At 46.6% G+C, this 24,249-nt stretch overlaps 1 protein-coding gene across 1 annotated transcript in view; it reads left to right on the top strand.

The window, feature by feature from the left end:
- FAT2 (FAT atypical cadherin 2) overlaps positions 1-24,249 on the top strand; it is a 103,994-nt gene that overhangs the window by 8,896 nt on the left and 70,849 nt on the right. The window contains exon 2 of the mRNA XM_049874148.1: positions 18,333-21,615. Within this exon, the coding sequence (XP_049730105.1) occupies positions 18,354-21,615 (3,262 nt within the window). The 5' untranslated portion in view covers positions 18,333-18,353. The remainder of the gene's footprint in view (positions 1-18,332; positions 21,616-24,249) is intronic.

The following is a 24,249-nucleotide window of genomic DNA, read 5'->3' as shown; positions in this document are numbered from 1 at the left end:
GCTCACGTCCAAATACTGACCTCCCAAGGGTAACTCTACCCTAGTCCAAATCATAGACAAATTCTGCCTACTTTGGACTTTATATAGATGGAATGACACAGCACCTACTCTTCTGTATATGGCTTCTTTCACCCCACATTTAGTGGGTGAGATTCATTTGCATTGTTGCCTATAGCACGTTTTTTCATTTTCTTTGCTCTATAGCATTCCATGACATGATCCTACCACAACTCACTTATCCATTCCACTGCTGAAGGACGTTTGGGTTGTTTCCAATGTGGGACTATTATAAATAATACCATTGTGAACACTTTTGTGTGAATCTTTAGATGAACACACTTCTGGTAGGTGTGGAATTGCTAGATCATGAAGTATGCGCATAAGAATGTAACTGTCTTATTTTAACTTCATTTCTATTTATTGCAAGTAGAACATGGTTCATGAGGTTGGGTCTCCAGCTGGGAGACAGATTTGTCCTCAGGAAAATGAACAGTGTTGCCTCTGGAGTTTGAGATGCTGATGAACAGGGAGGTCGGGAGACTGGAGGCTTCCAGGTAAGAGTCAGGTGTGGGAATCAGAGGTGTTGCCTCCCCTCCCTGCCTGCCCTCTGGTTGGCGTTCTAGATTACCTTGTGTCTGCTTGGCCTGAGGCCCAGCATTTCCCCAAGAGTGGTCACCTACAGGGACAAATGTGCACTCTGGTCCCACTGCTGCCCTACTGAACCAGGCATCTTTTTTTTTTTTTTTTTAATTATTGTGCTTTAAGTGAAAGTTTACAGCTCAAGTTAGTTTCTCAAACAAAAACTTATATACACATTGTTATGTGATCCTAGTTGCTCTCTCTATAATGTGACAGCACACTCCTTTCCACCCTGGGTTTCCCGTGTCCATTCAACCAGCCCCGTCCCTTTATGCCTTCTCATTTCGCCATTTAGTCTTATGTATCTATTTGAACTAAGAAGCACACTCTTCACAAGTATCATTCTATGTCTTATAATCCAGTCTCATTTTTGTCTGAAGAGTTGGCTTCGGGAATGGTTTTAGTTCTGGGTTATCAGGGAGTGCGCGGGCCATGTCTTCCGGGGTTCCTCCAGTCTCAGTCAGCCATTAAGTCTTGAACCAGACTTCTCGAGTGTGAGGCTGTGACTTTTAACACAGTAACATCAGGATCATGATTCTAGCCTAAAAACTTCTTGAAGACTGGAGTCTTTTTTTTTTTTTTATTTAATTATTGTGGTAAAAATACATACAGTAAAACACTTGCTGTTTCGGCCTCTTCTACGTGTACAATTCAGCAGCATTAATTATGGTCACCATGTTGTACAACAGTCGCCTCCATCCATTTCCATCAGCCTTCACAGAAACTTAGTGTCCCTTAAGCAGTAACTCCCCCTTTCCCTTCCTGCCTGCTTCTAATAAACTCTGGTCTCTGTGCATTTGCCTATTCTAAATGTTTCACATAAGTGGGACCAAACAACATTTTGCATCTGACTCATTTCACTCCTTCATGACAAGGAAGACTGGAGTCTTTTCCCGACTTCTCCTAGCCCCTCTTCACTGAGGCCTAGGATAGAGCCATATATGGGACACCAACTTTGAAAAGAGATATGATAGAACGCACGATCCTGAAGAAACCAAGAGATGGTTACCTTGTTCCGCACATCCTAAACATTGTTGTTGTTATGTGCCATCGAGTCAGTTCCAACTATAGCAACCCTCTAGCACTAAACCAAAACCAAAAACCCAACCCGTGGGGACAATTCTGACTCATAGCTATCCTATAGGACACAGCAGAACTGCCCTATAGGGTTTCCAAGGAGCAGCTGGTGAATATGAACTGTCAGCTTTTTGGTTAGCAGCCAAGCTCTTAACCACTGTGCCACCAGGGCTCCAAGCACTTAGTTTCATCAAAGTCACTCAGGGAACTTGTTGAACAGTACTCCTGGGCCCCACCCCTGAGGATTTTGATTCAGTAGACCTAGGGTGGGGCTGGGAATTTGCATTTTTTAAAACTCCGCCTCCCCCCTTAGGGGATCCCCAATTGTGGGAACCACTAGTTCAATTGTGCCGCCAATTTTATAGGTGAAAACCCAGACCTCCTGGCCCTGCAGCTCTGTTGAGTTCTGTGTATCTGCTGTGGCTGGGCCAGGCACAGAGTTACCACAGAAAAGGAGTCCTGTGGGAAGAGCTGGGGGGGCTTGAATGTGGACTCTGGGGCTTAGCCTGGAGCCTAGCGGCAAAGCTCCTTTGCATCTCATTAGTATGCACCCCAGGTCACATCAGGGTGCTCCTAAATCATCCCTAACCCCTCTTGGGCCTCTGGTTCAGGTTCAGCCAGCTCAGCAACAGGACCCTGTGCCTCAGACAGCGGAACTGCCTGCCTTACCCCACTGCTAGAACACCGCTCCCTGCCTGCCCTGACCTGCTCATCTGCCTGCCTTTGCCCTAAGCTGTTCTGCTCAGAGGTGATAGGACAGACAGACAGCTGGGCTGGGCTGGGCCCTAGAGAATGGCAGCAGGAAGGAACGGGAAGGTGAGGGAGAACTGGAGACGGAGGCTCTGCTGAGATCTGTGTTTGCTGGCATGAGAGGAAGGAACCATGGTTATATGATCCTTGATGTGGGAGAGGGATCCTATAACCTTCCCCCTCCTCATTGCTTTTTCTAGCCTGTGGGTGTGGGGAGGCAAGCCAGGGGACTGTTAGGTGCACTGGTGATCTGAGTTTTAATCCTGGCTTGGCCACATGCTAGCTGTGTGATCTTGGATGTTAGGTAACCTCTCTGAGTCTCATTTATCTCATCTGCAAAATGAGGATAATTACAGGGTTGCTGTAAGCTGGCTTAAGGTAATGCATGCCAAGTGCTTACTGCAGGGTCTGGCACATACTTAGTATACGTTCAATAAATGTCAGCTGTTACTAGCTGTCCTGTATATGCTTCTGCAAGAATTTCATAGTTCCCAAACCTTGTCATCTTCGGGGCACCATCTGACACTAGCTCAGTAGAAGGTAGCTCTGGAAGGCAGGCGAGCAAGGACTAGTTCCAATTCCCAAACGGGCAAATGAAGGCCCCATGAAATGAAAGGACTCGCTCAGGGCCCTCTGATGTATGTCTGAGGTCCCTTGGTGCCAAACTAGGAGCAGCAGTTCCAATCCCTGAATCCTCATCTTCATCACAGTGATTCACACGTGAGGACTCATGTTTCAGGCCTTGTGCCACCCGATTTATACATTTGACCTTAATTGATCCTCATAGCAGGCTGTGTTACCATCCTGGTTTATATACGAAGAGACTGGGCCTCAGGCAGGTTCAGGGTCACACAGTCAGCAAAGGGCTGAGGCAGGACTCAAATATAGGCCACCTCGCTCCAGAGCCGGAGCACATAATCACTGTGTTACGTGGCCCTGACAGTAACCTTCCATACTCCCACCTCCCGGAGGTACCTGGGTTGGAGGCAGCACCTGGCTGGAAGTGGCTCTGAGGTGGCCAATGGTCTCACACACAGGGAACTAGGAGAAGCTTCTATCTCAGCAGCTTCCCAGAGCCAATGAAGAGGAACAGGGCTCATTTCACCGGTGGTCACAGGTCTGCTAGCTCCTCCTCATATCTGGGAAGGTGGAGTTTATTTCGCTCTGGAGAGAGAAGGGAATTGTGCTGTGTTATGGATTGAATTGTATTCCTCCCAAAATGTGTGCCAACTTGGCTAGGCCATGATTCCCAGTATTGTATGGTTGTCCTCCGTTTTGTGATCTGATATAATTATCCTATATGTTGTAAATCCTAACCTCTAAGAAGTTAATGATGCAGGATTAGAGACAGTTATGTTAATGAGGCAGGACTCAATCTACAGGATTACTTGTATGTTGAGTCAATCTCTTTTGAGATATAAAAGAGAGAAGTGAGCAGAGAGGAGAGGGACCCCCTACCGCCAAGCAGGAAGAACTGGGAGGGGAGTGGGTCCTTTGGACCTGGAGTCCCTGCGCTGAGAAGTGCTTAGACCAGGGGAAGATTGATGACAAGGACCTTCTGCAAGAACCGACAGAGAGAAAAAGGCTTCCCCTGGAGCTGACACACTGAATTTAGACTTCTGGTTTCCTAGACTTTGAGAGAACGAACTTCTCTTTGTTAAAGCCGTCCACTTGTGGTATTTCTGTTATAGCAGCACTAGATAACTAAGGCATGCTGAATTGTCCCATTTTACAGATCATAAAAAATGGGGCCCAGAGAGGTCACCCCAACACATCAGGAGACCCATGTTGCTGTGGGGTGTCCAGGATACCCTCTACCCTTTATTCTCACTGCCGTTCCTCCTCTGACTACCTCATATCTGGCCCTCGGTCCCCTTCTTAGGCTCTAATGGAACCAGATCTGTTGCCTCCCTAAACCCACTGTGGGGAAAGGGGTGGAAGAAATGGAAATTAGTCTTATTATTTTAATGTTCCTTAAGTTGTTGCATGGACTTTGCCTCAAATCGCTGCAAAAAGGAAAGGAATGTCACAAAGCTCCCCAGGTGTGTGTGTGTGTGTAGACGGGTGCCGCTGCAGGTGGCTCCTGGGCCGGGGGTGAGGGTGAGAAACAGTGCGCATACACAGAATAATTCCTTCATTCAACAAACATTTTCTGAGCACCTGCTCTAACAATAGCAGCTACAGCCCACCTACTATGTGTGTGCCTTGCACCGTGCTCAATGCTTTGCATGCAGGAGCTCATCACATCCTCCATGAGGTAAGTGTTGCTAGCCCCATTTCACAGATGGACAAAATGAGGCTCAGATAGGCTAAGCCATGCCCCTAGATGCAGGCAGAGGCAGGACTAAGGTCAGCTCTACCTCTAAAGCCTGGCTCCTTCCCCCCAAACTCTCCTCCTGGTGAATGGGTAGGGAGACTATGGTTTTGTGGGCTCCTGTTTTGAGGTGCTCCCAGGTTGGGAGAGAAGCCAGGGTGGGGAGCCTGGGTTCTGGTTCCAGTTCTGCCACCAACATGCTATGTGTCTTCATACAATCCCTTCCTTTTCTGGACATAGTTTTCCCATCTTTACAACATGAAGATTAATGGTTTTCTAACTGCCCTGAGGAGGTCTGGAATTTCACAGAGATGCCTCAGAGGGCAAAGGGGAGGAGTGAGGGGTGGAGAGGGTGCTGGGCCGCCCACTCACGTACCCCACATAGCAGCTCTGTCTCATCCCGTTATACATACTAATAATGTTGTTAGGTGCCATCGAGTCAGTTCCCACTCACAGTGACCCCATGTACAACAAAACAAAACACTGTCCTTTCCTGCGCCATCCTCACAATTATTGCTGTGTTTGAGCCTATTGTCGCAGCCACTGTGTCAAGTCATCTCACTGAGGATCTTCCTCTCTTTTGCTGACTCTCTCCTTTCCAAGCATCATGTCCTTCTCCAGGGACCGGTCCCTCCGAATAACATGTCCAAAGAATGTGAGATGAAGTCTCTCCATACTTGCTTCTAAGGAGCATTCTGGTTGTACTTCTTCCAAGACAGATTTGTTCGTTCTTCTAGCAGCCCATGGCATATAATGATAGTCTTAAAATAACAACAAATAACACTTCTTTAAAAGTGCTTACTAGGTCCCATGCATCGGGCTAAATGTTTACTACAATCTAGTTGAACCTTCAGAACAATGATCTGGGTTCAGTTAGTAACCCTCTTTCAAAGATGAGTAAAAACAGGCTCAGAGGTTTAGTAAGTTATCCAAGGTCACCAGAGTTGGGACTTGAAGTCTGTGTGTCTGAAAACTCTCCTTTTCTCAGAGGATTCCACTGAATCAAAGAGTTAAAAGAACCAAAGAATAGCATCCCACTAGACAAGGCTCAAGGAGCCCTGGTGGCGCAATGGTTAAGAGCTTGGCTGCTGATCAAAAGGTTGGCGGTTCAAACCCAGCAGCAGCTCTGCAAGAGAAAAGGCCTGGAGATCTGCTTCCATAAAGATTACAGCCTAGGAAACCCTGCGGGGCAGTCCTACTCTGTCCTATAAAGTCACTATGAGTTGGAATTGACTCGATGGCACACAACAACAACAACGACAAAATGAGGCTCATTCAGGGGGACATTCTGGCCCCCACAATTTGTTCCACTTCCTGAGAGAGGCTATGTCCTTCTCAAAGACCCATCCCAAGCCCAGACCATCAGGTCCATCTCCTCTATCATTTCCCAACCCCTCCCCCACTGGGGCCTCCTATTCCCTTCCTGGCCAAAAGCTGCCCAGCTGCTGGGAGGAGAGAATCAAGGGTTCACCACTGACCTTTCCACAGGGCTGAGGTCATACCTGTGCCTTGATCAGTCCAGGGCTCTTCTCCCTCTGCAAGTCCAACCCTAGAACCTAGGAGAGGTGCTCTGCCCCCTGCTCTGTTCCCAAAGCTTCTACTTGATAAATAGTGGTAATTTCTTGTTTTGATCTTACAAACCTCTCCCACCAGAGAGTTCTGAAGAAGTGGGGCTGGCTTCCATGACCCCTTAGGACCCTCCTCTTCTCCTCTTCCCCATGCTCTCTGGTCCTGGGGATCCCTCTGACTTACAGGTTTCTTTCAGTTCCAAATGCAAAGCTCCTAGGTCAATATAGGCAATTCCCAGAGAAGAAGCCCGTGGCACACTTCCTCTCTGCATCTCCATGAGTCTCAGGGTCTGTGGGCTCGATGCCTCCAGCATCCAGGGAGTCGGCCTTCAGGGTGAAGCAGGCCCAGTGTACGAAACATGAGGTCTCTGGACTCTTTTGTTTTCTTCATAATGTGGATAGAGATGACCTTGGTGATAAACGGGAGCTGAAACTCAGCCTCAGTGTTGGGGAGACCTTGGGGAGGGGAGTCTGTGGTGAGCACCATATAGACCATACAGTTGGCGTGGAGTTGACCTAGACACATGGCGACCTCATGCGTGTCAGAGTAGAACTGGGCTCCATAGAGTTTTCAATGGCTGATTTTCTGAAGGAAATCACCAGGCCTTTCTTCTGAGGTGCTTCTGGGTGGATTTGATCCTCCAACCTTTTGGTTAGCAGCCGAGCGTGTTAACCATTTGCACTACTCGGGGACTCCTGCACAAAGTAGGCCCTTGTCTTAGGCTGAGTTCTCTAGAGGAGCAAGACAGTGAAGCATATATGTATAAATGTATATAAGAGAGATTTATCTCAAGGAAATGGCTCATGCAGTTCTGGCAAGTCCCAGATCTGTGGGTCAGGTGTCAGGCTGGAGGCTTCTCCTGACTCACGTGTTTGCAGGGACTGACGAACCCCCAATCCGCAGGTTAGGCAGAAGGCTGGTGGCTCACATCCAAAGAACCAAAGGTCAAAGCATGATGAGTCAGATGCAGAATCCAGAGAAAGCTTTGCTAGAACATCCTTATAGACTGGATGCAGGCCACACCTCCAAGGAAACTGATTGGCTTTCAACTGATTGGTTGTTCACATCAGATCATTAAATGGAGGATGAGTATATAATATCTGCCAAACTACTGAGAATGGTGGCCTAGCCAAGTTGACACATAACCTTAACCATCACAGCCCTCCATAATACGTAGTGAATGGATAAATGACTTGGGGAGAGGAGGCGCAATAACAAAACACTTTCCCACCACCCCTCACTTTGTCCCTTTATTTTTTTCTCCCCAAAGCCCAGGCATCTTAACGCCCTTTGTTTTCTTTAAATGTTCCTGCCCCCAGGGCTGCGTCATGACTTCCTTGAACCTTCAGCACTTTAGCCTTCTCGAGCCCCTTCTTCCTTAAAAAAAATTAAAAATTATATTTTACAACTGCATTGATATAAAGGGAAATATATTTATGTATATTAAAACATTTACTTCAAACTAAAAGTTTGTTTCTTTTTCCCTTCTGATTCTAAAAGAAATTAAAACAATTTTACAGGCTTCTAAAAGTGCCCTGAATATCATGCCCACTGGGCCTAATGGAGAAGTCAGCTTCCATCCTCCTTTGAATCCCACACATCCCTTGGCTCCTATGCCAAGCTCTTTAGAGCTGTGCTGTCCAATATGGTGGCCACTAGCCACAGGTGGTTATCTAAACTGGAGCCCTGATGCTGCAATGGTTAAGCACTCATCTATTAACCAAAAGGTTGGCAGTCCGAATCTACTCACTTTGTGGGAGAAATACCTGGCTATCTACTTCTGTAGAGATTACAGTCTAGAAAATCCTATGGGACCATACTACTCTGTCACATGGGGTTGCTATGAGTTAAAGATCAACCTGGTAGTACCTAACAACAACAACAACAAATTTAAAAGAACTAAAATGAAAAACTCTGTCCCTCAGTTGTACCAGCCACATTTCCAGTGCTCAATTGCCACACGTGGCTAGTGGCTACCATACTGGACAGCTCAGATATAGAACATTTCCATCACCGCAGAAATTTCTGTTGGAGAGTGCTGCTCTAGAGAACTGGCTCCAGCCACTCCGGCCCTCTCTAATGTCTCTCTTCTTGGACATGGATTCCTATTCTGCTGCTTGAATCTACCTCCTGTTAGATGGATGAACCTAGGCAAAGCCTTCAAAATGCCCGAGCCTTAGTTTCTAATTTATAAAACAAGAGTAATAATAAGTGTCATAATACAGATGACGATGAACAATATTTAACTTGTGCTCTGTTCCAGTGCGAGGTGTTTGCTGTGCACTAACTCATTCAACCTTCTTGACAACTCCATGAGGCAGATCTGTTATCATCTCCCTTTTACTGGGACCAGAGAGGTTAAATGATTGCCCAAAGTCACTGTTATGGATTGAATTGTGTCCCCCCAAAATATGTATCCATTGGCTAGGCCATGATTCCCAATATTGTATGGTTGTCCTCCATTTTGTGACTTGATGTAATTACCGTATGTGTTATAAATCCTAGTCTCTATGATGTTAATGAGGCAGGATTAGAGGCAGTTATGTTAATGAGGCAGGGCATAATCTACAGGATTAGGTTGTATCTTCAGTCAAGCTCTTTTGAACTCTAAAAGAGATTAAACAAGCAAACAGAGAGAGGGGCCTCCTTACTACCAAGAAAGAAGAGCCAGGAACAGAGCATGTCCTTTGGACCCAGGGTTCCAAGGGCTGAGAAGCTCCTAGACCAGGGGAAAATCGATGACAAGGACCTTCCCCCAGAGCCAAAAGAGAGAAAGCCTTTCCTTGCAGCTGGCACCCCGAATTTGGACTTCTAGCCTCCTAAACTGTGAGAGAATAAACTTCTGCTTATTAAACCCGTCCACTGTGGTATTTCTGTTATAACGGCACTAGATAGCTGAGACAGTCACATAACTGGTAAGTGGTAGAGCTGGGATTTGAAATCAGATCCATCTAACTTCAGCATTCATTTCTTGACTATTAATTCTACCCAGTACTGCACCCTCTACTCAAAAATCAAGTGAGATAATGCATATAATTTTTTTTTGGGAGGGAGGGACACTTATAGATTACTATATGAGTATAAGGCAGTATTTTTTTTGAAATTAGTAATAAGAAGAATACTAACAAAGAAGTGGCCTCCAAGTCCCAGCTCTCTTTGACCCATGCCCTAGGTGAAGACTTCTTTAGTCATTTCTCTTCTCTCTGATTCAGACTTGGACAGGCCTGGCTTTTACACACAGTTCTCTGGAGTCAGCCTCTCTGCTCAGCTGGCGATTCTGGCTGCCATTACCAAGCCATCCTTTGTTCTTTTAAGGTGTTACTCTGCGTCTTTTCTCCTTGAATTTTCACAAAGCATTTCATCTGTCTTCCCTGCAGCTCTGAGAAATAGGTAGGAGTAGCTATTATTATTTCCATCTTACAAACAGGTAAATTGAGACCCAAGAGAGGTTTGGTAGCTTTCCCAAGGTCACACAACCTGTCAATGGCTTAAGCCACTGACTGCCCCTCTCCTTCCCATATCCAGTTCTTTGACATTTGTTTTGTTGCAATAGAACCCAGAAGTAGCCACCTACAAACTAGCAAATGGCTTGGATATTCATACAAGTTTCTTGGAAGTGAATTAAGCCTCCTCACCCACTTCTTGGAGTCCTGGTGGTGCAGTGATTAAGAGCTCAGCTGCCAACCCACTTCTTGGAGTGCTGGTGGCAAAGTGGTAAAGCAATTGGCTGCTAACCAAAAGGTCAGCAGTTCAAAACTATCAGCTGCTCTGCAGGAGAAAAATGTGGCAGTCTGCTTCCACAAAGATTACAGCCTTGGAAACCTTACGGTGCGGTTCTACTCTGTCCTATAGGGTCACTATGAGTTGAAATCAACTCTGAAGCAGTGGGTTTGGGTTTGGTTGGACCCACTTCCTACAATGGATTCCAGCTGGCTTAAACGAACAGAGCTGGTATTCAAGGCTAGTTCACACCAGAGTGAGAGTCTTGAATGGAAAAACTCCCCTTTTGATGGGATGTCTGATTACTCTTCCCAGAATGTTATGTTTTGGTCTTGCTTCTTTTCAAAAACCTGCAGTGATTTCCTATGACTTAAGGAGAAAAATGATTTCAGTGGCTAAATTCAACTTTCTGTGGTCTATTCCACTTCCCGACTAGCTGGTTTGTGTCTGGAGTGCAACGTTTCATGTACGGTTTTCATTCTTTTTCAAAGGCACAATCCCTCCTATTTTCCCCACCATTGAATCTTTTGTCACTAAAAAGATTGAGAGCCACAGAGCAAGTCCTAGCACAGGAAGCCTGGGTCAGAGGTGGAATGGGGGTGGGGTGGGGAGGGACGGACAAAAAACAAATACTGAGGGCACCCAAACTGGACTAGATGATCTCTCAGAGCATTCCACATCTGACAACTGTAATTTTGCATCTAGATTTGGGGGTAGAGGGGTGGAGGGTAGACATTCTCCAATCCTGAGGAATGAATCTAGCAGCTCTTTCTTTACGAAAGGCTCTCTGAACTTCTCAAATATCTCATCGCCTTGGTTCCCACACAATCTAGGGAATCTGGAGCACACAGATTCCAGGAGCCTGGCTGTCCGTTCTCAGCTCAGCCACAGCTACTGCTTGCCTGGGTGGCCTTGGGTGTGCCATGCAAACCTCAGTTTCCCTCATTTGAGCAATGGGAATAAATGGTCAGATGTGTTCCCTAGGAGGTGTATGTGGGTTGTTAATTAATGCCTGTGAGGTGCCTGAGAAAAGGGAAGGTGTTGGGCTCCAGGGAGAAAGTCACCCCTGACCTGTGTCTGAGTACTTCTGGGAGTGATGGGAAAGGATATCATTGTCAGAAACAAAGCTCAGAGTTTTGAATAAACCTGGTCAGAAGCTTCTTTAGTGGAAGTTTGATTTGACTTTGAATTCCTCCAAATACAGCTGGTTCCCCTTGGGAGGGATCGAATTAAATAGAGAGCCATGTTGTTGCTTGTTAGTTGCCTTCAAGTCGATTCTAACTCATGGTGACCCCATGTGTGTCAGAGTAGAACTGTGTAAATAGGGTTTTCAGGGCTGTGACCTGTAGGAAGTAGATTGCCAGGCCTTACTTCTGAGGCACCTCTGGTGGGTTTGAATCACCAGCCTTCCAGTGTAGAACAATTTGCACCACCCAGGGACTCCTTACAGAGCCAGAGACTCCTAGAACTAGAATGCCTGAGTCACTGCACAGGAGCCATTACAAGCACAGACCATAGAACATTAAATTGTAAGACACCCAATCATATATTGTTGTCAGATGTGGAATGCTCTGAGAGATCATCTAGTCCAGTTTTCAGACATGTGCTTCCCAGGAGGGTGAAGGACAAGCCCTAGACTCCACCCCGGCTTCTAACACTGTAGCTCTTCTTTGACCCATTTATAGACTGGGCTTCCAGGAACAATTTCATTAGGAAAAGGAGATTCTGCTCCTGAAAATAATAGTGGGACTTGAAATCATGAATCCATTCCAGCCCCTCCTACCAGTATAGATACACAGCATTTACAGATGAACAGAAAGGTCTACAGGGGTTAGGTGACTTCCTTGACCAAGGCCACACAGGGGATGAGTGACTTTAGACTCAGGTCTCCTGAGAGCCAGGGTAGCAATCAGCATACTACACTGATAGCCGAACAAGCACTCTCACATTGCGGCCCTGAGCTACAGCCAAAGGAGATACCTGCACTCGCTTTGGGGACCCCTTTAGGGTCCAGTGGGGGTCACAAGCATGCACAGTCAAAGCAATGAGTTGGAAGTCAACCTGTATGTGTTGGAAGGGACTCTGGAGCTTCTCTTGCCCCCATCCCTGGCCAGAAATCCCCCTAAAGTAGAGCATCCTTCACAAGTGGTCACCCCAATTCTGCCTAAACTCCCCTGGTGACAGAGAGCGCTCTACCTTCTGGGACACTCGCTCCAGGATCTTACTTGACATTCCTAACCAAGAAAATGTGAAAGATTTCAGAGCACTGCTCCACCCACTTCTGTTGAAACTATTATCAATGACTTGAATAAAGACATGGGTGTTATAACCACCAAATATCTGAATGTCAGAACCAAGGTCCTGAGAGGCTGGACCAGCTAAAATACAAGCTGAGATGAACCAAGGTCCCATCCAAGTCCTATGGCATTTAATTGCAGAAAGTCAGCCTGCACAAGGACAGGGCAGGCCCAACGTGATAACACAGTCCGATGGTTTTCATAACGCACATAGTCGGCTGCTAAAAAGTAGTGATGTTGTTAGTTGCCACTGAGTTGGCTCCGACTTTTCGTAACCCCGTGTACAACAGAAAAAAACATTGCCCAGCCCTGTGCCATCCTGATGCTCCTTGGTGAATGCGAGTCCATCACTGGGCCCGCTGTGTATTTTGAGTGCCTTCCAACCAAGAGGCTAATCTTCTAGCGCTGTATCAGACAATATTCTGTTGTGATCCGTAGGTTTATTGGCTAATTTTCTAAGTAGATCACCAGGCCTTTCCTCCTAGTCTGTCTTAGTCTGAAAGCTTCGCTGAAACCGGTCCATCATGAATGACCCTGCTGGTATCTGAAATATCAGTGGCATAGCTTCCAGCATCATAGCAACACGCAAGCCACCACAGGGCGACAAACTAACAGACAGGTGGTAAAAAGAGTAATAGTACAGGGTAATATTTGTTGAAAACTATGTGTCACGTACTGTGCTTGGCATTTACGTGCATTAACTCAGTTAATTCTCAAAATTATGAAGTAGGGAAACCGAAGCTCAGAGAAGGTGAGCTGCTTTCCCAGTGCCGCACAGCCAGAGCCTGTGTCGTTAACCGTTTGCTCCTACTTTCCCCATCTGTGAAATGGGTTCAGGAGTTACACGGAGGCAGAGTTTGATTCATACATATATGCTAAAAGGGTCCATTCGCGAATGCCCACACCTGCAGGCACTCACACGGGTACACACGCAAGCCCCAGAGCCACGAATTTATGAACTCGTTCTGTCAAGCAGGCACACACAGCTAAGATACCCACAAATTATATAAAAATTGCCTCCTAAATATGCACGTGTGCATTCTTGCCAACATGACCGTTCACCCACATGCAGGCTTCTCTCTGGGCCTGTGTACCAAATGTGCATACAGCCCCACCCTGACAAGCGCCTGCTCGCAGTGTCCCAGAACAGCCCCTGGCTGGACCAGCAAGCTTAGACTCGACTTCCTGCTCTGCTGGGGCACAGGCTGGAGCTTTTCCAGACGTTACAGGGCTCAGCGTACCTCACCCTCGCCCCAGCCCCTGGCTTTGATTCTGCCTTGGCATTGAAAACTAATGATAACTAATATTTATTAAGTGCTTTCTATGTGCCAGGTACTGTATGTGCTAAGCACATTAGTGGGCATGATCTTATTTGTTGTCATTGAGTTGGCCCCCAACTCAGGGAGACCCATACACAATGGAAGGAAATGCTGTCTGGTCCTGTGCTATCCCCATGATCAGTTGTGGGTTGGGCTGTTTTGAGTGATGAGTTTTCATTGGCTGATTTTCAGAAGTAGATCTCCAGGCCTTTCTTCCTAGACTGTCTTAGTCTGGAAGTTCTGCTGAAACCTGTTCAGCATCATAGCAACGTACAAGCCTCCACTGATAGATGGGTGGTGGCTGCGTATGAAGTGAACTGACCAGGAATCGAACTTACTTAGTTTTCATAAAACTCCATAAAAAGGGTACTATTAAATAGTTCTTCTTACAGATGAGGAAACTGACGGTCTGAGGTGTTAAGTGCCTCACCCAACGCTATCCAGTTAGCAAGTGGTGGAGGTGGGACTTGAATGAACCCAAACAGGAGGATTCGTAAATGACCATGGCTCCTTTTTCCGGCAACATGGTCGGAAGGAAAGAACCTGGCTCTACTTCTCACCCCATGACTTTGGGCAAGTCCCTTGGTCTCTTTGGGACTTTATTTTCTAACTTCACAAAAAAGAGCATAATCTCTAAAGGGTCTTTCAGCTTTCATTATGTCGTTGCTCTTCCTAAGTCCAGTTTCTTCCATTTTTCAAGTTGCATTTATTGAGGCCTTGGGAATTTGTGCATAAATAAGGTGCACAAAGCTGCTGTCTTCATGGACCCCAGTGACTAGTGGGAAAAACAGTCGTTAAACAAATAAACAAGAATATACTGGATGGTGCTAAGCACCAGGGAGATATAATAAAGAGAGGAAGGCTGCTTCAAACTAGGGGTTACCAGTTACCAAACTGGTTGCTCTCAAGTCAATTCTGCCTTATGGTGACCCTATGTGTGTCAGAGTAGAACTGTGCTCCATAAAGTTTTCGACGACTAATTTTTTGAAAATAGATCACTAGGCCTTTCTTCTGAGGCATCTCTGGGTAGACTCAAGCCTCCAACCTTTTGGCTAGCTGCAAAGCATATTAACCATTTGTATCACCCAGGGACAAACTAGGGGTTAGGAGGTGACATCTGAGCTGAGAACTGAAAGACAAGAAGCAGCCAGTCATGTAAGGATCTCAAGTAGAGGGACACAGCAAGTCCAAAGGCCCTGAGGCAGGTCCCAACTTGGTGTAATTTCAGAGAAGGAAAGAGGCTCGTGTGGCTGCAGTTTATTGAACGGGAAGAGTGGTAGGAGGTATTGCTGCTGGAGCAGGCAGGGCTGAGATGGTGTGGGGCCTTGCCATCATAAGGAGTTTAGATTTTTAATTTAAGTGCTATAGGAAGCTACTGGAAAATTTTAAGCTGGGAAGTGATATGAACTAATGTATGTTTTCACGAGATGTTTCAAAATAGAGTTCCTGGGTGTTGTGGACCGGGAGGTGGCCCAGGAAGTCCAATAGCTGTTCCTGTAAGCTGTTCACTTGCCCAGACCTAGTGCCAGGAGACAAATGTCCAGAGGAAACCACTCACCAGATCTACAGGTCCTACAGCTTGGATGCAGTTACACACACCAAACCTCCATCCTAGGGTGCATTCTCCCTGCACTGTATCCCTCTGCAGGGGAGACCCCACCCCCGCTCCCTTCCCTTTTAACGGCTCCTGCTCTGCAAGGCGCCTGTGTAGCCCCTGAACAGTGTGTCTTGTTGGGGCCTGCCCGACACCGGTGCTGACCTGGTGAACAGGAAGCTTTCCACAAGGCAGGGCAGGCGGAGCTGGAGGCTGCATGTGCCCTGGTCGCTGAGCTCGGGAGTGAGTGGACCCGGGACTGGGGTAAGGTCTCATTTTCCTTCAACTTCAAAAGCAATGCCATGCTGATGAGGGGGAGTGCTGAGTGGCTCAAGGGTTCCCCTCCTGCTTCTGGGGGGCATGTCCCGGGTGGAGTGAGTATGGCTTCTGCCCCAGGCTGGCTCCATTGTGGGCTGCAGGTGCCAAGCTGTAAGTACCGATAAGCAAGTCATGGGAGTAAGGGGCAGGGAGAGTGGGGCGTGTACAACATCTCTGTCACTGGCTTTAGGACCCCAAGTGGAGAATCTGTCTCCATCCTGCCCTCCTTTTTTCTGAGGCGTCTGAGCTTGGGGTGCCACCAACAAGATTTCAAGCAGGGGTGGCGGTAGGGAGGCTGGAAAGATGGGGCATATTCAAGTTCTTTGTCACAGGCTTTCGGACCCCGTGTTAGGAGGACTTTTCCATTCCTGCCTCCACCCTGCCACCCATCTCAGAATGCCACAGAAGGGTCTTACAGAATCTGTGATCTGTTCACTCAGGCCTCTGAAAGTCAAGGCTCCAAGCCTCTCCTTTTCTCCTTGCCCTGGAAGTTTAACTCTTCCTTGCCTTTGAAGAGCAAGGAAACTGGAAAAACAAGTCTCGCTTGCTTCATCCAGGAATGCTCCCACACATCTGGCTTGGAACCAGAGGCTCCTTGTAATCAAGACTCCCATGGCCAGGCTCTGGTGGGCCCAGCCCTCACACTTGGCTTCTAGAACGCCCCGGGGCCACCAAACTCCACCCTGCCCTTCACCGCTCATCCAGTCATTTACCCTTATGAATTTCACGGTCAGGGATGGGAAAAGGTAAGGGAGAAAATGGGGCCAGCAGCAAATTTTAGAGGGGCTAAGCATTCATTCGAGGTTAGTTCAAGAGTTTCCAGGGATGAGTTCTTACCTAGCCTCTCATCGTGTGACTTGGGGCAGGATCCTTATGCCTCCGGGGCTCTATTTCCCCATCTATGCATGGGGGGATGGTGGGGCAGAACTCCATCCTCTCTAAGGTCTATTTTAGTAGTTTAGGAGTTTTCTATGTTCGGGATTGTAATACGAGTTCAGAGTCAGTTCATGTCTATGATGGACTTGGTGGGACAGGTGTGGATAAGCCTGGGGGAGGGGGAGCAGCAGGAGTCCTTGGGTAGTATGGAGGTTTGAGTCCACCCAGAGGTGTCTTGGAAGACAGGCCTGGCAATCTGCTTTGCAAAAAATCCGCCACTGAAAATTCTATGAGCACAGTTCTACTCTGACACATGGGGGGTCACCATGAGTTGGAGTCAATTCAACAGCAACTGACAGGGAGAACGGTGCTGGCCTGTGATTCAAGGAACTCCAGTTCTAGTCCTTCCTTTGCCTGTACTTAGCTATAAGGCCCTGGGTGGATTCCTTGCCTTTACTATCTTGTTGTTGTTGTGTGCTGTCAAGCCGATTCTGACTCACTACAACGCTATAGGGCAGAATAGAATGTGTCCCATACGGTCCTCTTGGCTGTAATCTTTACAGAAGCAGATCACCAGACCTTTTCTCTGCGGAGTGGGTAGAACTGCCAACCTTTCGGTTAGCAGCCTAGCGCCTTAAACACTGTGCCTCCAAGGCTCCTTTCTGATCCTTAGTTTCCTGTTATTAATAATGGCCAATATTAAGTTAAAGCTTACTCTGTGTCAGGCACCATGCTAAATCCCAATGACTCTGCAATTTCATTTAATTGTCACAACAGGTAGACAGGTAGTCCCTGACTTGCAACAGGGTTCTGTTCCCATGACTCCGTGGTGAATCGGTTCTGATGTAAGTTGAATTCCTCATTTTTTTTTTTTTAGTTTTCATTATTATTGCTTTTTGTTATCAGTATCTTTATAAATCATAACACTGAACATCTGCCAGTGAACATCTGAAATCACACACTGAAATCACGCACTGCAACATTGTATGTAGTCCATATTACTAACAATTAGGCAAACAACAACAACAAAAACCAGACAGTCTTAAGTGTGGTTCATAATAACTCAAACACGTAGTAAGTCGGGGACTACTTGTAATAATCTCCTTATCCCTATTTTTCAGAAGGGGGAAACCAAGGCTCACTAGGTTAAATAACTTACTCAGAAAGTCACCCAGCTAGTATGTGGTGGAGCCAGGACCGAGACCTGTGAACTTGGTCACATTGTCTTTCTGCAGCCCCTCCTTGTGCAGATACAGCTCGCTGTGGCTGGAGCTAAACCCTGATTGTGGGTGTCGGGGGCGTTGTGGGAAGTACAGGCAGAAGGATAGTAGAACCTGACTACTCAGCTTGGGTTCCTGACTCAAGGTTGAAACACTTTGGTCATTGCTAGGAGCCGATGAAGTTTTTTTGGGAAAAAGAATGAAGTAGTCAGAACTGTGACATATCTACCAGGTGCTCTTGAGAGAGCATTTCAAAGTAGTTGGCTTTTCTTCAAGCACAAGGTTTCTCAACCTTGGCACTATTGACATTTGGGGCCAGATAATTCTTACAATGCACAGGCTCTCCTGTGCATTTAAAGGTGTTTAGCAGCATCTGGGCCACTACCCACTGCAGTAGCATCCCATCTGGGACAACAAAAGTGCCTTCAGACATTGCCCAAATGTCCCCTGTTTGGAATCACAGCAGCAGGAACCATTTCTTTCTTTCTTTTTCTTTTTATTGTGCTTTAAGTGAAAGTTTACCAATCAAGTCAGTCTCATACGAAAATTTATATATACCTTGCTATGTACTCCTAGTTGCTCTCCCCCTAAGAACCATTTCTTTCTTAACCTACACCCTTTCTTTCTTTTTTTGCCCAGGGTTTCAGGAACTTTTCCACCATGACTATTGCCTTGCTGGGTTTTACCTTTTTCTTGCTCCTCTGTGTGACCTGTGAAAAGCCCCTAGAAGGGATCACCTCCTCTTCAGCTTGGCACTTCACCCACTCCCTTTACAATGCCACAATCTATGAAAACTCTTCTCCGAAGACCTACGTGGAGAGCTCTGTGAAGATGGGCATCTACCTCACAGAGCCTCAGTGGATAGTGAAGTACCGGATCATCTCTGGGGATGTGGCCAATGTGTTTAAAACAGAGGAGTACATGGTGGGCAACTTCTGCTTTCTGAGAATAAGGACAAAAAGCAGCAACACGGCCCTTCTGAACAGGGAGGTGCAAGATAGCTACACCCTAATCATCCAAGCCACAGAGAAGACCTTGGAGCTTGAAGCATTGACCCGTGTGGTGGTACACATCCTGGACCAGAATGACCTGAAACCCCTGTTCTCCCCACCTTCATACAAAGTCACCATCTCTGAGGACATGCCCCTCAAGAGCCCCATCTGCAAGGTGACTGCTACAGATGCTGACCTAGGTCAGAACGCTGAGTTCTACTATTCCTTTAACACAAAGTCAGAGATGTTTGCCATCCATCCCACCAGCGGCGTGGTGACCGTGGCTGGGAAGCTCAACGTCACCTGGCGAGGGAGGTATGAGCTCCAGGTGCTGGCTGTAGACCGCATGCGGAAAATCTCTGAGGGTAATGGGTTTGGCAACTTGGCTGCACTTGTCATCCAGGTGGAGCCTGCCCCCCGGAAGCCTCCAGCCATTGCCTCGGTAGTAGTGACTCCACCAGATGGCAACGAGGGTACCACCTATGCCACTGTAGTGGTGGATGCCAACAGCTCAGGAGCTGATGTGGACTCAGTGGAAATTGTTGGTGGTGATCCTGGAAAGCACTTCAAAGCCATCAAGTCTTATGCCCAGAGCAATGAGTTCAGTTTGGTGTCCATCAAAAGCATCAATTGGATGGAGCACCTTCATGGATTCAACCTCAGCCTCCAGGCAAGGAGCAGGAGCAGCCCTGCATTTTATTCTCAGATTCGGGGCTTTCACCTACCCCCTTCCAAACTGGCTTCCCTCAAATTTGAGAAGGCCGTTTACAGAGTGAAGCTTAGTGAGTTTTCCCCTCCTGGCAGCCGTGTGGTGATGGTGAAAGTAACCCCAAACTTCCCCAGCCTGCGCTATGTTCTAAAGCCATCCTCAGAGAGTACAGGGTTTAAACTTAATGCTCACACTGGGATGATCACCACTACAAAGCTCCTGGACTTCCAGGACCAAGCCTACTACCAGCTACACATCAAAACCTCACTGGGCTTGGCCTCCACCACTGTGGTCATCAACATAATGGACTGTAACAATCATGCCCCCATCTTCCACAGGTCTTCTTATGCAGCCACCTTTGATGAGAACATCCCTCCAGGCACCAGTGTTTTGACTGTTACTGCCACAGACCAGGATCATGGGGAGAATGGATATGTCACCTATTCCATTGCTGGTCCAAAAGCCATGCCCTTTTCTATCGACCCTTACCTGGGGATCATCTCTACCTCCAAACCCATGGACTATGAGCTCATGAAAAGAATTTATACTTTCCGGGTATGGGCATCAGATTGGGGATCCCCATTTCGCCGGGTAAAGGAAGTGTCAATTTCCCTTAGGCTCAATAACTTAAATGACAACCAGCCTGTGTTTGAGGAAGTCAACTGCACTGTGTCTATCCATAAAGACTCACCAGTAAGGAGATCGATAATGAACATATCAGCCATAGATGTGGATGAGCTTCAGAATCTGAAATATGAGATTGTGTCTGGCAATGAACTAGGGTATTTTGACATAAATCATTTCTCTGGAGAGATATCCCTCAACCGTGCTTTTATGAATCGTACTGCTGGTCAACCCACCAACTATTCCCTGCAAATTACAGCTTCAGATGGGCAATACTATGCCTTGCCCACCACTTTGAATATTACTGTGGTAAAGGACTCTCGTTTTGAGGTCCCTGTGACATGTCATAAAAGAGGGGTTTTGGCACACATCACAAAGACCATCATTCTCCACTCTGTTGGGTTTCAAAACCAGGAGTCCAATGCTGAGGAGTTCACATTCTTAAGCACGTATCAGATCAATCATCACACCCCCCAGTTTGAGGACCACCTCCCTCAGTCCATTGACATTCTTGAGCATGTTTCTATCAATACTTCCTTGGCCCACCTGGCAGCCACTGACCCTGATGCTGGCTTTAATGGCAAACTGGTCTACGTGATTGCAGATGGCAATGAGGAGGGCTGCTTTGACATTGAGCTGGAGACAGGGCTGCTCAGCGTGTCTGCTCCCTTGGACTATGAAGCCACCAGTTTCTACATCCTCAACATAACAGTGTATGACCTAGGCACTCCCCCAAAGTCCTCCTGGAAGCTGCTGACAGTGAATGTGATAGATTGGAATGACAATGCACCAAGGTTCCCTCCTGGTGGGTATCAGGTAACCATCTCAGAGGACGCAGAAGTTGGGAGCACAATTGCAGAGCTGAAAGCAAAAGATGCTGACTCAGAGGACAATGGGCGGGTCCGCTACACCCTGCTAAGTCCCACAGAGAAGTTCTCCCTTCACCCTCTCACTGGGGAACTGGTTGTCACAGGACACTTGGACAGGGAATCAGAATCTCAGTATATACTCAAGGTGGAGGCCAGAGACCAGCCCAGGAAAGGCCACCAGCTCTTCTCTGTCACTGACCTGATAGTCACATTGGAAGATGCCAATGACAACTCCCCCCAGTGCTTCACAGAACTCAGCAGCCTCAAGGTCCCAGAGGACCTGCCCCCAGGGACTATCCTGACATTTCTGGATGCCTCTGATCCTGACTTGGGCCCTGCGGGAGAAGTGCAATATATCCTGTTGGATGATGTCCATGGGACCTTCCGGGTAGACCTGACAACTGGAGCCCTCAGTCTGGAGAAAGAGCTGGACTTTGAGACGCAGACGGGCTACAATCTGAGCCTGTGGGCCAGTGATAGTGGGAAGCCTCTGGCCCGCAGGACCCTCTGCCATGTGGAAGTGATAGTCTTGGATGTGAATGAGAATCTCCACCCTCCACGCTTTACCTCCTTTGTGCATCAGGGCCAGGTGCAGGAGGACAGCCCCTTGGGAACCCAGGTGATGGGAGTGGCTGCCCATGACGATGACAGTGGCTTGGATGGGGAGATCCAGTACTTCTTGAGGGCTGGCACTGACCTTGCAGCCTTCAGCATCAACCAAGACACAGGTACGGGGAGTGGGGTAGAATGAGAGCGCCAGGTCCAGGGGAAGATGGGCCTAAGGGAAATCAAGGGCTGCCCTGAAAGAAATCAGGCTGCAGGCTGAAAATAAAGGCAATAAGTAGGGACTCTTCTTGTAGGTCCCTGGGTGGCATAAAAGGTTTGTGCTTGACTATTAAACAAATGGTGGAAGATTTGAACCTAGCCAGCAGTGTTGTGGAAGAAAGGCCTGGCGATCTGTTTCCGTCAAGTTTACAACCAAGAAAACTGTGTGTAACACGTGGGATTGCCATGAGCCAAAGGCTGTGTCAGTGGCAATGGATTTATTTTTTTCCTCTTTCCTCTGCCTTTTATTTTAAATTTATCTTTACTGGATATGTATATGCATATATATGTATATATATACACATATATAAACACACATATACACTATATATGTATACATAAACTATAAAACCCAAACCATTGCCGTCTAATCAATTCCAACTCATGGTGACCTTATAGTACAGAGTAGAACTGCCCCATAGGATTTCCAAGGAGCAACTGGATTCAAACTGCTGACCTTTTGGTTAGCAGCCATAGTTCTTAACTACCGTGCCACCAGGGCTCCGTATGTGTATATAAAACCAAAAAAACCAAACCTGTTGCCATTGAGTTAATTCCAACTTATAGCCACCCAATAGGACAGAGTACAGCTGCCCCACGGGGTTTGCAAGGAGCGGTTGGTGGATTCCAACTGCCCATCTTTTTGGTTAGCAGCGATAGCTCTTAACCACTGGGCCACCAGGGTTCCACATATGTATATGTGTGTGTGCGTGTAGTGTGCATATATACATAGGAACCCTGGTGGCACAGTGGTTAAGGGCTCGGCTCCAATGTATATATACACACACATGTATATACCCATTGCCATCGAGTCGATTCCTACTCATAGCAACCCTATAGGACATAGTAGTACTGCCCTATAGAGTCTCAAAAGAGCAGCTGATGGATTCGAACTGACCTTTTGGTTACTAGACCTATAGGGTTGCTATGAGTTGGAATAGACTTGATGGCAACTGGTTTGGTTTTATATACATATATGTATACGTATACACACACACATACTATATATGTATTTATACACACATATAACATATTTTTTATATATTTTGCTTATAAAAGTAATATATACCAAATGTAAATTTTTTATACATAATTAAAAATGGATGTTCCTTGGCCTCATCTCCTCAAATATAATCTTTATTAACAATTTGGTGTGTAATATTCTAATTTTTATCCTTTTTGTATCTGATATGTTATCACTATTTTTTTATTATGAAAACCTAATACAACAGATGCTAATTCTGACACTTCTTTCGTATGATGAAACATAAAGATATCTTATGTCAGTAGATGTAAACCTTTTTCACCCTTTTTTAATAGTTGAATATTAGTCTGTCATACAGGTATGACAACCTCGTTCACACGCTTTTATTCATATGCATGAGTGCCTATAGGAAAAATTCTTAAAAACGAACTTGCTGGGTCAAAGAATAATGCACATTTTCAAAGTTAATGGATATTCCCAAATTGCCCTCCAAAAAACTGGTTCCAAGCTTTTATTCCTTTTAAGTTTCAGAGAAAATAAGTGCAACTCAGCAAACGTTTACTGAGTACGTGTAATGCCCTAAGGCAGGCACCTTGGGCAAGATTCAAGGCGAAGGAATAAAGGCAGTCACTGCTGTTAAGGAGCTTTCAATCTGATGGGTGATTTATTTCCAGAGTAAAGGGCAGCATGATGTGGTGGAAAAAGCATTAGATTGAGAGTCCATTCTAGTCCCAATTTTTCCACTTACTTGCTACGTTGTCTTGGTCAAGTCATGTTCCCTCTCTGGGCCTCAGTTTCCCCATCCATTAAAGGAGTAAAGTTCTTTCAGCTCTGACATGCTTTGTCTGTGCATGGGCCCTACGAGCTGAATGTGATTCACGACAGAGCGCTCAGGGTGCAAGCCTATTTTGCTCACTATTGAACCCTTGACTTCTAGAATAATGCTGGCCTTTAGTAATCAAGCCCTCAATACACACTTGTGGTATGAGTCGACTAATGAATGAAGCTAAGTCTCTAAAATCATGAGGATAATGGAGAGGGGAACAGCAGTTTATTAATTAAATCCCTAACCTCTAAATTTATGTCTCCGAGAACATAAAGCTTGAAGGAAGCAGTGTTAGGAAGCTGTGAGGCAATCCTGGAGTCCCTGGGTGGTAAAAATGGTTAACACACTAACCTAAAGGTTTCGGTTCAAGTTCACCCAGAGGGATGTTGGAGGAAAGGATTAGGGATCTACTTCCGTTAAATCAGCCATTGACAATCCCATGGTGCACAGTTCTACCCTGCCACACATGGGGTCACCATGAGTCACAATCGACTCAACAACAACTGGTTTACCAGTAAGGAAATCCCACTTGTTGTTGTTAGTTGCCACTGAGTTGGCCCCCACACATGGCAACCCCATGCACAACAGAATTAAATGCTGCCCGGTTCTGTGCCATCCCCATCACTGGTGGCAGATTGGACCGTTGTGATCCATAAGGCTTTCCTTGATTGATTTCTAGAAGTAGATTGTCAGACCTTTCTTTCTAGTCCATCTTAGTCTAGAAGT

Source organism: Elephas maximus, chromosome 2, assembly GCF_024166365.1.
Source record: "Elephas maximus indicus isolate mEleMax1 chromosome 2, mEleMax1 primary haplotype, whole genome shotgun sequence".
In the NCBI taxonomy this organism is placed as follows: Eukaryota; Metazoa; Chordata; class Mammalia; order Proboscidea; family Elephantidae; genus Elephas; species Elephas maximus.
The sequence above is the reverse complement of the archived record's forward strand: the minus strand, read 5'-3'. Positions and strand labels throughout refer to the sequence as shown.